This window comes from Rhipicephalus microplus, chromosome 5, assembly GCF_043290135.1.
Source record: "Rhipicephalus microplus isolate Deutch F79 chromosome 5, USDA_Rmic, whole genome shotgun sequence".
Lineage (NCBI taxonomy): Eukaryota > Metazoa > Arthropoda > Arachnida > Ixodida > Ixodidae > Rhipicephalus > Rhipicephalus microplus.
The window spans coordinates 103,652,340-103,668,235 of NC_134704.1; the positions used below are offsets into that span (position 1 = coordinate 103,652,340).

General features: G+C 48.1%; 1 protein-coding gene across 1 annotated transcript in view; it reads right to left on the reverse strand.

Annotated features, from left to right (window-relative positions):
* Nucleotides 1–15,896, reverse strand: part of LOC142817528 (neprilysin-1-like) — a 39,852-nt gene that overhangs the window by 4,383 nt on the left and 19,573 nt on the right. The window contains exons 2-4 of the mRNA XM_075894559.1: nucleotides 13,776–14,083; nucleotides 8,059–8,572; nucleotides 4,044–4,622 (exon numbers count right to left, since the gene is read on the reverse strand). Of these exons, the coding sequence (XP_075750674.1) occupies nucleotides 4,044–4,622; nucleotides 8,059–8,572; nucleotides 13,776–14,083 (1,401 nt within the window). The remainder of the gene's footprint in view (nucleotides 1–4,043; nucleotides 4,623–8,058; nucleotides 8,573–13,775; nucleotides 14,084–15,896) is intronic.

Here is a 15,896-nt window from a genome sequence, read left to right on the forward strand (position 1 = left end):
ACTGACCTTCTTGCCGGCAACAACGACCTTTCTAGTTGGTCGTCAGCTTGTGATGATGCATTTGCCACACTCCGCCACCTTCTTACGTCACCTCCTATACTGCGACATTTTGATCCTCTTGACCCGACGGAAATACACACAGATGCTAGCGGAGTTGGCCTCGGTGCTGTGCTCGCCCAGCGTAAACCTGGATTTGATGAGTACGTCGTCTCTTACGCCAGCCGTGCACTCACAAAAGCAGAAGCCAACTATTCAGTCACCGAAAAAGAGTGTCTAGCCATCATATGGGCCATAGGCAAGTTTCGACCATGTCTTTACGGGCGCCCATTCAGCGTGGTTACAGATCATCATGCATTATGTTGGCTCTCCTCGTTAAAAGATCCTACCAGCCGGCTCGCCCGTTGGGCGCTTCGGCTACAAGAGTACGACGTCCACGTCGTTTACCGATCTGGCCGAAAACATTCCGACGCAGGTGCTTTGTCCCGATCACCTCTACGATGTAGTGACAAGTCACCGTCTTCACCTGCCCCCGACGTATCTGCGCTTAGTGTCAGCGACATGCTACAGGAGCAACGAAAAGGTCCTTGAATCGCTTCACTTATCAACTTGTTGAGTCGAGCTCCCTCGCAAAATATCCCTAGAGGTATGCGCCGTCAAATACAGCACTTCTCTCCGAAGGGCGCCAATGGCTCCTAGTCATTCCCAGACGTCTCCGCTCAGACATATGCGCCTCCTTTCACGCCGACCCACAACGCGCCCCTGCTGGAGTGTTAAAAACCTACACCCGCCTGTCCCGCCGCTACTACTGGCGTGGAATGTATCGCTTCGTTCGTCGCTACGTACGTTCCTGTCTCGCTTGTCAACGCCGGAAGAATCCCACTCCAAGTTCACCAGCTCCACTACAACCCTTACCTTGTCCTGCCCGACCGTTTGACCGTGTTGGTATTGATCTGTATGGACCTCTTCCGGTTACACCGGCTGGAAATCGCTGGGTAATCGTCGCTATCGATCACCTTACGCGCTACGCAGAAACTTCGCCACTCTCTTCTGCGTCAGCCAGCGACGTCGGTCGTTTCATACTGCATCAGATCATTTTACGTCACGGTGCACCACGTGAACTCCTGAGTGACCGAGGGCGTGTGTTTTTGTCGGACGCTGTCGAATCGCTTCTCAAGGAATGCCAAGTCATTCATCGCACCACCACCGCGTATCATCCTCAAACTAATGACATTACGGAAAGATTCAACCGTACATTAGGAGATATGCTGTCAATGTACGTCGCAACCGATCACACCAATTTGGGACAGTATTCTCCCGTTTGTAACCTACGCGCATAATACTGCTGTCCAGACAACCACTGGTTTCTCTCCATATTTCCTCCTTTATGGTCGCGAGCCCTCTTGCACGCTAGACACCATCCTTCCTTACCAACCGGGTGTTGCTGAGTCGACAACGATGTCACAAGCTGCTAAATACGCGGAAGAGTGTCGTCAGCTTGCCCGTTCCTTCACAAGTGCTGAACAGCAACGCCAGAAACACCACCGCGATAGCCCGACGCCTCCGGCTTCTTATGCATCAGATGACCTTGTCTGGCTTCGCATCCCTTCAACCACCACTGGTCTCTCAACGAAACTGACGTACAAGTATGACGGACCTTACCGTGTGGTTAAACAAACTTCACCCGTCAATTACATCGTGGAGCCGCTTGAGCAGCCCCATGATCAACGACGCCGTGGTCGTGAAACCGTCCACATAGACCGACTAAAACCGCATTACGATCCCTCTATTGTCTCCTGCCCATGAGTCGCCAGGATGGCTCTTTTCCGGAGGGGAGGAAAATATAGTGAAGAAGATGAGTGCTACTCAGAAAGGCAGGTGGAATGACTCAGCCGGTGAAGAAGACGACGTTTGGTTGGCTGGGTACTCAGGCTAGTTCCGCCATTACCACTTGACATGTCGTGACCGCTCTCCTGTTTTATAAAAGAATGCCACTCTAAAACGCCTCATTAAAATTTATATATATATATATATATATATATATATATATACATATATATATATATATATATATATATATATATATATATATATATATATATATATATATATATATATATATATATATATATATATATATACATCCGGACTGCGAACATCATATTGCCATCGGGATTTTCGGTACGTAAAAAGCAGCACTTATTAGGTTTTGTGCAGCCCTTCTATTTAAGCAAACAGTGCCAACTGAGGGGAACGATTAGCTGTTAGAGGTGCACAATAAAAATGATGGTAATACTAAAGCCGGCACTCAATTAGCCATGCTGTCAAGGTTCGCGGGGTTAGCCAACGTACTCTTTATATGCCATACTCAACCCTGCATGCCCCCGCACGTGGTCTTTCTCCCTAGTGGCAATTTTCCCTCCCCGACGAGCAAATGCATTAGTTAGAACAGTATCCTATAGTGCCCAACATCAGGGCCCTAATGCTCATTTGCCTTCTATAGACCCTTTCCCTGTTTACAAACACACACGCTTTATGGCATCCGGTTTCGTCCATTCATGTGCCTTGAGAGTATCGATGTGCAAGAAGAGCTTTAGAAAATATCCCGCTCATTTTATACACTTTTCTCCACTTATTTGGCACAATATATTCAAATAGATGTTCTGTTGAGCTACATAAGAATTATAAGAGATTCCCTTGAACCTAACAAGAGATACGTATTTATTACTTGATAAAAAAGGAAAAAAAACTTGAAAACGTGCTTTCAGTTTCGCCGTTAGGAGCTGGTAAATGAGATGGCAGGGAGTTTTTTTGGGGGTGCAACGCTTGTGACCTTGAAACTGTCTCTACATAGGGAACGCGTGCTTTCCGTTATAACGGGAAGGAATCCACGCATCGCCCGCTATTTGCGTCACGGATACACAGCCCAAAGTGTTATTTTCGATTGTGAAAAAGGACACTAAGAACAAACACGATTTCTGTCGTATTGCTGAACTACGCTTTCACCATTGTCATGAGCACAAGGGGTGCCAGGAGGGGAGAGGCAACCCCCCTGCCCTGGTTGATTTAAAGGCGGCGCTAAGTCTACCTTTACAGAGTAATGCCTGTTCCACTATCGCGTAGCGGAGCCGTGACACTGTCACAACAATTTACGGTTTGCCTTGAAGCATAGAAACGGAGCGTCAAATACACTTGTACACATGAGATACTGGCAGCCGAGGACGACTACTGTATCTGCAATTCAACAGCTGTCACCTAACCATTTTCACTCTCAGAAAGCCCAGGGAAGCACGTCATCACCTTTTTTTTCGCTTTTTAACAGGAACATGCTTTGTGCCGGGGTTCAAGCACGGCTCCACTGCCGTGTTTCCGTTACGGATAAGACGTTGTAAAACGCACACTAACAGATAGCAAGTAAAAACTCCAAAAAACTATATCACCGGGGTCGAACCTACGACCTCAGGTGACGGTAAGATTTCGCACCAATCCTAATAAGGAGCCATGCGCACTCTCGTGACTTTCACAATAGCGAAATTGTCATTCTTTCAGCGAGACGCGTAGTGAGCCAGACGATGCGCAAAAAGAAAATGCAGAGGCAACGGTCCGTTGATATCCCTTACCACCTCGCCAGGACGCGGTAAATATCAGGACCTTCTGGAGGCTACTGAATCAGTGATCTGTAAAAATAAACGGTATTGTGTTCCCAGGGGCCAGACATTTAACACAACCTCATCAATCTGAACTAGTAAAGATACGTGGGGGGTGGGGGGGGGCAAGACTTTGAAGTCCATGACGCCGCATTAGCCTTACAGGTGCTGATCGAGGTTCTGGCTCGAAATGCGAAAATGGCACAGTGAATTTGATCATCTCATTTCGTGATGAACCTACAACTGCGAAGCCAGCAGCAACATAGCTCTCAAAGAACAATTTATCACGGGTCTAAACTGATTCAGTGTTTCGCTTCACATCTAGCTAATGTATGCGTCCTCGCGACTCTGAGACGCACCCAATATATGCCTCGTGACTACTTCGGAAAGGGAGCTTACCGTTTCCGCTGCAGCGTAGCCGTCTTCCAGTTTCTGTCGCCAACTGCTGTCGAAGAACTGGGTCGGTGGCAGCAGCACGAGCGACAGCCTGTCCACTTTGCGTAGCGCCTTCTCCTTAGCCTGGTCTTGGATCCATGCGGCATCACGCAGCTTCCTAGAAGCGGCGAGTTTCAACGTGTTCTCGAATTGGGTAAGGCGGCGTCTCAAGTCCTCCGTGCCAAACAAATCAGCCAGGAGCTCGACCACGCTCAGCAGACCAAACCGCGACTCCGCGTACTCGAAGCAGGCGTACCTGCGGTGTCCGACGCCTTTCTCTCGGAAGGCTAGCTCGGGCTTGTTTGAGACAATCCACAGGTGCGACTGTATGAAGACCCAGGCGAGGCCCACGACTAGCAGGCGCTTGCCGTAGATCTTCAGCAGTTGCTCGACGTGGCTGAGCACCGCTGGTCCGTCGACGATGACCCAGTGTTCGTTGGTCCAAACGAACTGACCTGCGAAGTGCTTGTTGACCAGCGTCAGCCACGCACTCGGTTCGACTGAGGGTGTCTCGTTGCCCAGAGAGCTAAACTGGAACCAAGACTGTTCGAAAAGAAATGACGCGATCGAATTGTACAGGCGGAATGATCTGGGCGAGTTAGTTTCGTGCAGCCCCGCAAGGCGGAGTAATGTACGCGAAATAAAGCGGTTATGCGCCTCGTGTAGTGAGAAGATACAACGGAAATGGGTGGTGTCACTTTTTAAGTACAACACTTCGTCCACAAACTAAAAACGTGAATCGTGCAACGGAACCTGGAATGGAGACCTTTGCAAGGCAGGCTTTTCACCGTGACCACTCAATTTTCTCGCCGATGAACTTGAAGGAGTGCCCTCTCTATCTTTGTGCTTCCTTCAGCTGGATTGCTTCTACGGTTCGCACTTCAGAGTTTGGTTTTATGGAAGAGCGTAGCACTACTAAAGAGAATGAGTCGCCAGCAACTCAGTTTGCAAACTGATATAAGACAATCGCCAACCTCTAGCGATGAGCTTTTGGCTGGCGCTGGACGAAACCGTTCAAAAATTCAGGAGCAGTCGTCATCAAGTTTAACTGGAACGCTTCGAAGCGGGACCTAGACTGGTTTTATTAATGCCAGCCGCGAGGAGCTGGGCGCTGTTGGCGTGATAATACCTCGGTTTGCTTGGATAGCATGTACACATGCAGTCGTAACATATCAGTGACAAAACTCAAAGCTATGCGGCGCTGGTGCCGATCAAACCGTTTCAGGACACGCCTCGCAGCATACAAGTCAAGCATGCTGACTACTGTACACTCTAGCTCAGCAAAATAGGCGTCACTACGTTGCCGTGTGGTGTACAGTGACGTGATAGGCTAGATTGCCTACTTGTTAAGCTACGCAGCACAAAAAAGTCAATAAAATGGCTACGCATATCTTAGTGTGTCGCCGTATACTCAGCGCACACAAGGGCATCGATTCACAAGGCGCGCGAGACCAACTACAGCCCTCACACTGATAACGGTTCTTGCCGGAGATATTAGCCCGTAGGGGCTGTCCTTTGCATCTTCAGTGTCTGCATTCTTGCGCCTACAGCGTTACAAAATTAAGTGAGACCACAACAAAGAAAACACGTGTGAAGCACTGCGGTAGCATTTCTAACAGCTTATAATCGAATAATGTGCGCGTCTCAAGAAACCATGTCTTCAGTCAGTGGCTCGTTCGCATTGACACGCATGCAAATCACGTCTAATGGGCTAACTACCATAGCCACTTTCAGATTTGGTTGCGAGTCCATTATCACTCTGAGTTCAGAAAAACTACAGGAGAGCGAGAACAGAATGACAAAAAAACAATAAAAATAAAAAACAAAAGAGACAACAAAAATAATTGAGAGAAAAAAATTGAGAAAAGAGAGAAGAAGAAATGAAATGAAACATAAATAAAGAAGACAGAAAAAACAGTTGAAGCAAGAACTGTGAAAATTGATTCTAAGTAAAAATGTATACATTGTGCACTAACGAAGAGTCGGACTCTATGAAGGACCGTATAACTTTCTTTCTCCGACATAAAATAATGCCATTACATCTCCGAAGTTTAAGAAAATTTTAATGAATACTTACAAATTAACCACTAATATTATAAGTAACTCGACATTCTTTCGATTTTAAAATCCACTAAATATATAAATATATAATAAAAAACGAAACAAAACGCCAGAATAATTCCAACTCTGCGTACCTACTCCACATCAAGCTACTATCCAATCCAACTTGACACTAACGGCGCGGGAGGGGGGGGGGCAGTAATTTTAAGTTTTACAGTCTTATTTTTGCAGAGCACACATTTCGGAAGAGAAGTTTAAATCAACACTCAACAAGACAATCAAGAAACTCCAAGAACGGCCCCAAGCTACCAATCGCAAGAATTCATCACCCAAGAATGAAACTTTGCGAAATATGTTAGCAGCAAGAACAACATTCTAAAAGAAAACAAGAGTTTTTTTTTTCTGAATTCGTCCAGGGTGGAGTCCGCTTCTACTGCTCATTCTTCCCCCTCAAATATTCCCCTGGCTCTGCTCTGTTCAATGTTCTCTTCTCTTTGGTATTACCTGCTGTATTTTTTAGATGCAGCCTGGAGATTTGTTTTTGCTACCTCACAACACAGTGAATAACACTTCGAGTAAGCCTCCCCGCAATATTTTCAAGGCCAGGCCTGGAATTGCCGGATCAGGCCTGAATTAAAAAAAATTCACATCATATCCACGGAATGAATGATGATGAGTGGGCTGAAGCGTCCGTCCATCCGTCCATCCGTTCGTCCGTCCATCTGTCTCTATATATGTGTCTTTCAACTATACGAAAACCACTAACGCTATCTAGTGTTATTATCTCCAAGGGCATGTGCACACAACGTCATCTATTGAGCGATTCATAAACTACAGTGGCTACGCACTACTGCTGCTATAACCACCACCACCACCACTACTACTACTACTACTACTACTACTACTACTACTACTAGTACTACTACTACTACTACTACTACTACTACGACGACGACGACGACGACAGACTGGAGAAAAGTATTTGAATGTTTCACCATACCACCGTTCGTGTGATGACATTATACGCGCATAGAGGTCGTCATCAGGCTACTGCAATCTAGCTAGTATTAGGGGCAAAGATCCTTAAGCCGTGGGTCCATGCATGTCTCTCTTGGTACGTGACCGCCTAGTTCTATGACTCACTCAGCTGGTGCGGACAGACAGACAGATGGATGTATGGACGAACGGAAAATTAATGGTTTACCGATAAAACCATCCGAAGCTTCACCCCACACATCATCATTCACTACTTGGAATATGCTGTTTTTTTTTTCAGTAACTTTCGGTTGACAGATGTATACGGCGTTCGCCCAGTGTGTGTGTTCTGTGAGAGAGCGCAAAGCAACAGGTCGCTTTTCAGCACTAACACCATCATACAAATAAAATAACATTCACAGCATATTCATGGATGGAATGATGATGAGTGGGGCAAAGCGTCCGTCCGTGCGTTCTAGAGCACGCAACGTAGGGACGGATGGACGCTTCCCTCAACTCATAATCGAAAACAACTAACGCCATTATATTCAAGGACATATACACACAACGCCATCTAGTGAGCAATTCTCAAAACTAACTAGAAGTGGCTACTACAACTTACACCTACGAGGTGGTCAAAATTTCCGGAGCCCTTCACTACGGTGTATCTCAATCATATGATGGTTTAGGAACGCTAAGCCCCACAAATGAATCAATCAATCTCTGTCTTTAATCAGTGTGATTTTATGGGCCATTTGGTTTATAGTTGAAAAGTGAAGCTTTCCTGCACGTTACGACACGAGCACCAAATGAACAACGCCCAGGACTGGTGCATTTTTCCTGTTCTGCTGATGTCTTAACTTGCTGGAACCTTCCACTTCCTTCCCTGTCCTGACCACTAGCAGCATGATTCCCGAGTAGCCCGCGTCCTAATCCCTCGTACCTGCTCAGAACCATCGGCAACCACGTTACGCTTGGCCTCCAGGATGGTGTCCTCCAGGTGCCGTAGCCCCGCCGCCGTAACGTTCAACGACTGCGGTGACACCGACAGGACCTGGCAGTATTCGCTCACGTAGTTTTCGTACTCTTCGGCCGCCGACGTGAACCTGTGGACATCGTCCCGCCAGACGTAACTCAGCCTGCCCCGTGAGAGCATCAGCGCGACGTCCATGGTCGCGGCCGTCGGTAGACTGATGACGCGCACGTCGAAGAGGAAGTTGAGGTTCCAATTGACGGCCAGGTCGAGCATAAGTTCTAGCGGGTCCACGCCGTCGGCAAGCTGCTCTTCCTCGGGCCAGCGCATGCCACGGGCTGCACGGAACTGACGGAACTCGACGAGGTTGCGTTCAGTTTCACTGCGGTCCGGGTTGACGCAGCTCTGGTAGAGTAGCTGGGCTGTGAGCTTCGAACCCACGGCTTCTGTTCCCTCGAGCGCACTGACGCCACCGGCGAGAGTCCTACGCCAGGGGTTGCCACAGATACAACCTGAAGGCAATGCTTGTAGGATGCCTTTTCTTTTTAAATAGTTGACTGAAGGTTCAAAGTATCCCACGTGGCATATGTAAGAAAGCTCAGTGCTATTGTTTAGCGAGATTACTTTCTGGTGACGGGCGATATTTATTGTACAGAAAATAAGCAAGACTTTCCTTTAAAAAAAATGAAGCATAGCTAATTAACGTGTAAAGCCTATTGCTTAACGATGCATTACCAGCCCCGACCCGAACTTTGCCACTTCGAAAGTAGCATGGCACCGGCTAATTACACGATATATCCGTTTGGGAAGTTTCAAAACGCACAGTTTCCTAAAGAACTGCAACAAGTGCATTTTCACCGCAAACATCGTGCTAGTATCGAAATTTTTCCAGATTCATAGGTCTTGTGAAATCTACTGGACTATTGGACTGTTTTCTTGCATCGCATTCACACACGCACACACACACACACACACACACACACATATATATATATATATATATATATATATATATATATATATATATATATATATATATATATATACATATATATATATGCGCTGATATATAGTTTGGTAAAACCAGATTAGTAAGATTCACTTGTAGGTAAATAGATCAATTTCTACCTCCAGTATGAGTATCGTTCGCATCTACGATTAATACAACGCTATAGATTTATGCCGCATGCCTCCGGTGATTCCAAAAAAAAAAAGGATTATAACGTTCAACGTGAGACACCCTGCATATAATAAATCCAACAATGACCTCATATTGGCAAGTTTCCCGTTCCCAAAACATACTTACTTGGCGCTCCCACGCAGGCATGCGCAAATGTCACACGCCGAAGCACATCGGTAATCCTACGGCGTTATTGACCTTACTTGGTAAAGCGTATGGCGCATGTAACGTGTGTTCGGCTTTCTCCAGCAGTACGCCATACTTTACCCCCATTTCCTTTTACGGGCAGAGCTCCTTAAGGCGTCTCCAGATTGTCCTCTGTAGTAACCACCTCTCTTTGGTATGTGCCACAGGAGAGTTTAGTTCTTGCAATGTCCGCTAGATGGCGGTACTTTTATATAATCACAATATGATGAAAAGATGCGAGATAGTACAGACGGACGGATTCACGGACGGACAGACAGACAAGTAGACAGGCAGGCAAACGGACGGACGGCTGGACAGACACACAGACACACGGACGGACGGATGAAAGGATGGACGCGCGGATGGACTGATGGACGCTTCGCCCCACTTATCATCTTGCACTCCGTAAATATGCTGTGATTTCTTATTTGTCCTTTAATTGACTTTAAATATGGTTGAAACATGAACCTATATGTCCAAGCATGTAAGACGCGCAGCGTTGAACGACCGCTCTATCATTAGTTTCGCTGTACCGAGTTTGTGGCTGTCTAGTTACGCGAATGGTGTCGTACACACCTGCAACTTTCATTTACCGTTATATTTTGCCCTCGAGCGTTTGAGCAGGTGTTACGAGTGATTTGAGGAACATCACCAAGTAAATTTAGTGGAAGATGGTATAATTTTTTAAATAAAGAAAAGAAATGTTGTCTCTCAGTGATCCGGAATACCTAGTTAGGAGCCTTCTAGTGTACTGGACAAGTACTCTGAAGGATACTTTTACGACAGAGTGTGCGGTAAGAGTGACCAACAGTGACCACAGTGACTCACAGCCAAAATCAGAACTGAATAAAATGAAGTAGTGCGAGCGAGAGTGAGTGAGTGAGTGAAACAACTTTATTCGGTCCACAATAGACGCGAGTAAACTCAGCGCCACCTGGCTAGGCCCACTCGGGGACCATCAGGTTAAACCTGACGGCCCTCGCGCGGGCCCTCTGGACGGCCAGGATTTGAGAGGTCTGGTCTTGGGCCTTAATGAGTCGCTCCATTTCCTCTTGGGTGAAAGGGGGACCGGCAGAGGCGCAGCCCCACAGTACATGCTCGAAGTCCGCATAACCACCACACAGGGGGCAGTCCGGGCTTGGAAACCGTTCAGGGTACATTGTGTGCAGTGCCGCAGGGCTCGGGTAAGTGTTTGTTTGTAGCAGTCGGAGAGTGCGCGCGAGAGCGAGATCAACGTGAAGCGTGTGAGCTTTGGAACGCGGATGGGCGAAGCCAGCATGGTCGGTGAACCGTGAAGCGCAGTACGTTCAGCCTGAGGGGACCAAACGGACCTCACTAGTGCCACCAGACTAGCCGGGACGAGCTTGGCAGTTCCCTGCAGCGAGAGAGTGTTTTGGTCTAGGTCTTGCGGGCCGTTCCTGCGTGCGAGCCAGAGCGAGCAGCTGATTCTGTGTGGGTGGCGTTTCGAGCGCGAACAGCGACCGAAGCCATGGACATGGTGCCGAGTTGGCGTGCGTGCCGTACAACCGCCTGCGGAGGGTGGGGCCTTGGTGCTACGCCAGCGCACTGTGTTACGCATGCCTGAGCGAACTGCTCCGGGTCTGCTCGTGGCCTCGTGACCGACTCGTCGAGTCATCCCTGCTACAATCTTGCGTCAGCGGCACTGCCATCAGTACCGTAAGTGACGTCTACGGACCCATAGACTCCATACCAGACAAGACTCAGAGATACTCGCGTATGCGTGCCGGACTGTAAGAACTGAAGCATAGGAGAAGAGTAATTGTATATAGCAGTACTCAGCAAGTATATGTGTGTGTATTTGTGTTCTGGTAAGTGTCTATAATTGTTTTTGTTCCTTACTCTGTGTCTGAGGGCCCACATGAACTGCCACAGAGAGACACCGGATCGCAACCTGAGATACCAATAGACTTTCACAAGACTGCACGCGACGTTAAACTGACAGAAGATCGAAAAACCGAGGGTTGAAGGTTGGAAGAACTAGAGTCCATAGATTTAAGCTACTTGCTGACTAAAGAGCGAATAGATGATGAAGATAAAAAAGTCACAGTTTCGCCAAAAGGGCGATTCAATGAATGCGATAGCAACGTTTTGGAATGTTTCATGAAGCAAGGCTAGTATTTTTAGGTGAAATAAATATTGTAGTAAACATGCGCTTCCTAAGTAACCAAGTTTCCTGCGGCACGGCCACAGTAGATGACCACAAGGCTCGTGTGTAGTGACGGTGTTGATGAAAAGCGCTTTCCGTGCGCAGCGCCTGCAGTAAGGGCTACACGTCGTGTGTCGCCGCTGGTGGCAGTTTGTTATGTGTAGAGCGCGCATATGGACAGCCACTTCAGGTGCACTTTTGACACCGTTTTTTCGTGTTGAGAGCGCAGCCCGTAGACTCTCCCGCTGTGAGGGCAAGAGCCACGCGCTGATCGTTGCCGCGATAGCATGGGAACCATATAAGTGCCCCCTACCCACTTGTTCGCTCACGAGATAAGTGCACGCACAGACGATCCCGGCCGGAAAAGCGATGTTTGCTCCGCAGAAAAAGAGAGGTTACCGCATCCTTTCCCGTATGTGTATACCTATACATATACGTGAATAACGGCGGTGGCGGTGACAGCAAAAACCAGCCGAGACTGTCCATATAATATGTATCACAATAACAACGAACTCAAGCAGATGGAAGACCTGTAAAAGCATCAAAGTTCCCGAAGTGCTTCGCGAATTTTCTGGCTGAGAGGATGGAGCGTGCTACCGACAAGTCAACGCCTCGCTAAGTGGCGCGTTGTGCCAAATGATCAATTCTCTAATTGTGGACGATCTGAGACCACTAAGCAAGCACTATTTGAATGCGTTGCTTGTGAGGTTGTACGGCACCTTGTTTGGCGCACCTTTGGAGTTGAGCCTACATCTCTATCGCAGAGAATTAACGGCATGTTTGCCCGATTGGTACTTCTAGTAGCAATGCACGTCATCTCTAGGGGGACGTCTGCACCAGGCAGAAACAAGTCTACAGTCACAGCGAACAGCAATCCCGGTTTTGCATACATTTGTAAAATTGTTTTGGGGTAACTTGTTGACGAGGTATATGAAAGTGGTGGTGATGCCTTTTTAAAGAACTGGTACACTCGGTTATCGTATTACGTGGGGGAAACCTGGACCTCGTCGCGCCATAGTGAGTTAAATAATTGTGACAAGTCATCCTCCAACTCACAATGTTGCAAGACCCTCCCCACTTTCTCTCTCTCTCCAGTTTTTTAGAGGTAACATGCTTTTTTTTTTCATCGGTCCATAGCCGCGCATAGTGTGTTGAAGTCTGTGTGAAATTGCGTCTAGCGTTTGTATAATCTATGCTGAGGAGATTTTGAAGGTTCTAGTGTGTGTCTAGTGTTTTCGTATAGTGGTTCAATAAACTTTCCTTTACCTAGTGCGGAACAATTCAGGGACCCGGACAGTCGTATTCAAGGGCTGTCGTACTTAAGCCGTGTCGTCGTGTCGTAGTGGCGTCGGAACTGTACAAGTTCCCAGTTTGAATGGCTCCCCTGGGGCGACTTTGGTACAATCTTTAAATTCATCTCAACGTGTATTTACCGTGCAGAGTTTTCATTTTCACGGCAACTTTCGTGAAGTTCAGTAAAGATGAACTTTGAGCAAATTGGTGACATTTCGTATTAATGTTTCTTCTTTTTGCATCGCGTCTCCGTGCGCTTCATCACACGTTATAAGACGAGCTTTCATTAGAGAGTTTTAGTACTGCGGAATGGTGCTAGGTACGTATCACGCAAGCGCCTTGCGTTACGTGGCGTCGTTTGCCACTCATCGGCTTTTAGTACGCCGTAGCACCCGCGTACGTAACGAGCGTGAAGCGTGTTGCGTCATCTGGTAGATCAAAATAGAAGCACGTGTTGTTGACAGCCAATGTGAGCCAATCCAAGTGTTATAGCCAGATTATGGCCATATTTTGAGCCACAGAGCCGGTCGGTGCTTGCCTTCGATGCCGCCATTTTGCAAAACGAAGTCTCGCGCTGTCGCGAACTTGTTCGAGAGCGGCACGATCACCTCAGACGTACGCACGCAAGCATCTCACGCGTGCGTACGTAGCAGCTGCGTACGTAACGTGATACGTGCGCGTTGCGGTCTGCGCATGCGCACTGGGCAGAACGTGGCGTCCTTACGTACGCAACGCCGCCACGTACGCAGTGTACGCAGTACTAAAACTCTCTATTAACACGCCGCCACTTCCGAGGTGTATGCATTGGCACACGAGCGTTTGAGGTTACACCACATGCAGTTCAGAACCTATACCACGTACCTGAGATACATCCGGTCGATGATCGGGTCACTGGCACCCTTGCCCGTTGGCGCCTTCCCGCAAGCAAACTCGTAAAAGTCTTGACACGGGTCCACCGACCGGTTGAGCGTACTAAGCAGCTCGGCGGCGTGCGCCACGCAGTCATCAGTGAGGCAGTAGTCGACGCGCCGGCGCGAATCCTTGAATAACAGCAGGTAGACGAACAGCAGCGCGGAAAAAGAGACCACGAGGGCCAGGAACAGGCAGAGGCCAGTCCGCCAGCGAAGGGCCCGCTCCACGGCGGACGTGCGCCGGGTCGTGTCTTCCTGCTGCAGAGCGCCGTATGGTCGTCAGCAAACTTAAAGTAACACTAAAGAGAAAAAAAATGCCCTCACCTCCCCGAAGGTTGAGTGATTGATAAGTGGGGTTTAACGTCCCAAAACCACTGTCTGATTATGAGAGACGCCGTGGTGGAGGGCTCCGGAAATTTAGACCACCTGGGGTTTTTTAACGTGCATCAAAATCTGAGCACACGGGCCTACAACATTTCCGCCTCCATCGGAAATGCAGCCGCCGCAGCCGGGATTCGAACCCGCGCCCTGCGGGTCAGCAGCCGAGTACCTTAGCCACTAGACCACCGCGGCGGGGCGCACCTCCCCGAAGGGAATCATGAGGAAATGATGCATTTTTAGCGCCGAGAGAAGGTACCGTTGCCATCGGTCATTCGCCTTCGCCGACTTCTGCAATCGCCTTGAGAGGCGCCCAGTCAGTGAATGGTCGAGAGTGAGGTGCGAGTGGATGGGAGAGTGGTCTATAGCAGTGATGTTGCTAAGCTACTATTCCGAAGGTATAGCGGTGTCGAATCCTGGCCGCGGTGGCCGCATTTCGAAGGAAGCGAAATGCTAGCAGCCCATGCACTTTGAATCAGGTACACGCGGAAGAACGCCAGGCGATCGAGGTTTCCGGATGCCTCCAATACGGCTTCCCTCATAACCACATGTGGTTTTGGGGCGTAAAATAGAAACAATTACTGTTGTTATTACAATCTCTACGAGAAGGAGCTCGGGCGCTCAGGTGCATGGTACGGGGCGCTTTAGAACTGATTTGCTTAGTGTTAGTGCTTGTGGTTTCGAACGCGCTTGCGACTTTTATCACGCTTTGTCATGCTTTTATTTGAAAAAAAAGCGGCTCGTTGGGAACCCCGTGAGCTGAAATTTGAATTGGTGCGCCTAGAAAACTCAAGGTGGGAACTCCTGAATTGTGAAACCTTGTCATGCGACAAGGCGGCTCCGGGCCGCACGAAGCCCCCATGAAGCCCAAAGAACGAAGCTTAGGCAAATCAGTCTGTACTATACTCATGATTCTCATACTGGCTGAAGCATCATGTGCGCAGCTGCCAAATGCACTAGAGCAAGATTTCCTTCTAGTGCACTCGTATTATGAAACTCTGAAATGCCAGTGGCGTGTAATAAGAAAAATTGGCAGTACTGTGGGAATCGATGATATGCGAAGCACGAATGAGGAAGGTTGCTATGCCACTTTATGCCATTAGCGTAGCATGTAGTCATGCTTTACATGACACGCATATCATGATTATCATGTTCGGACGTGTCATTTATCTTCCTCGTCTAGTGAAGTCAAGTAATACCAAATTTGGTAAATATGGAGCTAGCAAAACGGCCGCGAGCGCATCATGAGCATGGTACGTTGTCATGTTCCTACACGACAAGCGTGTCCTGATTATCACGACTGCACCAGTCATATACCTTCGTCATCCATTGACGTCCCGTAGCACCGAATTTGGAATATGTGGAGCTAGCGAAATGGCTGCGAGCGTATCATGAAGGGGCCAAAAAAAAAGGGGGACCCTTAAAGAATTGAATGAGATCACGAAAGCCGGCCACTAGTGTGCCCTTCGACCACTAAGTGCATACTTATTAATATGTTGTGTTAGCGCGAACGGTACATACAGGATTTTCATCTAAAGCAAGAGTCACATGGCATCCAAGATACACGCTGCGTGCTCGCCATCCCGGAGGCCATAAAGAACCTCACAATGCCTCACAGATAACAGCACATTATCTAGCGTTTGCTGTTTCCTTGATCAACGCCTCTGGAAAGGCATGATATGTTCTCCGCTAG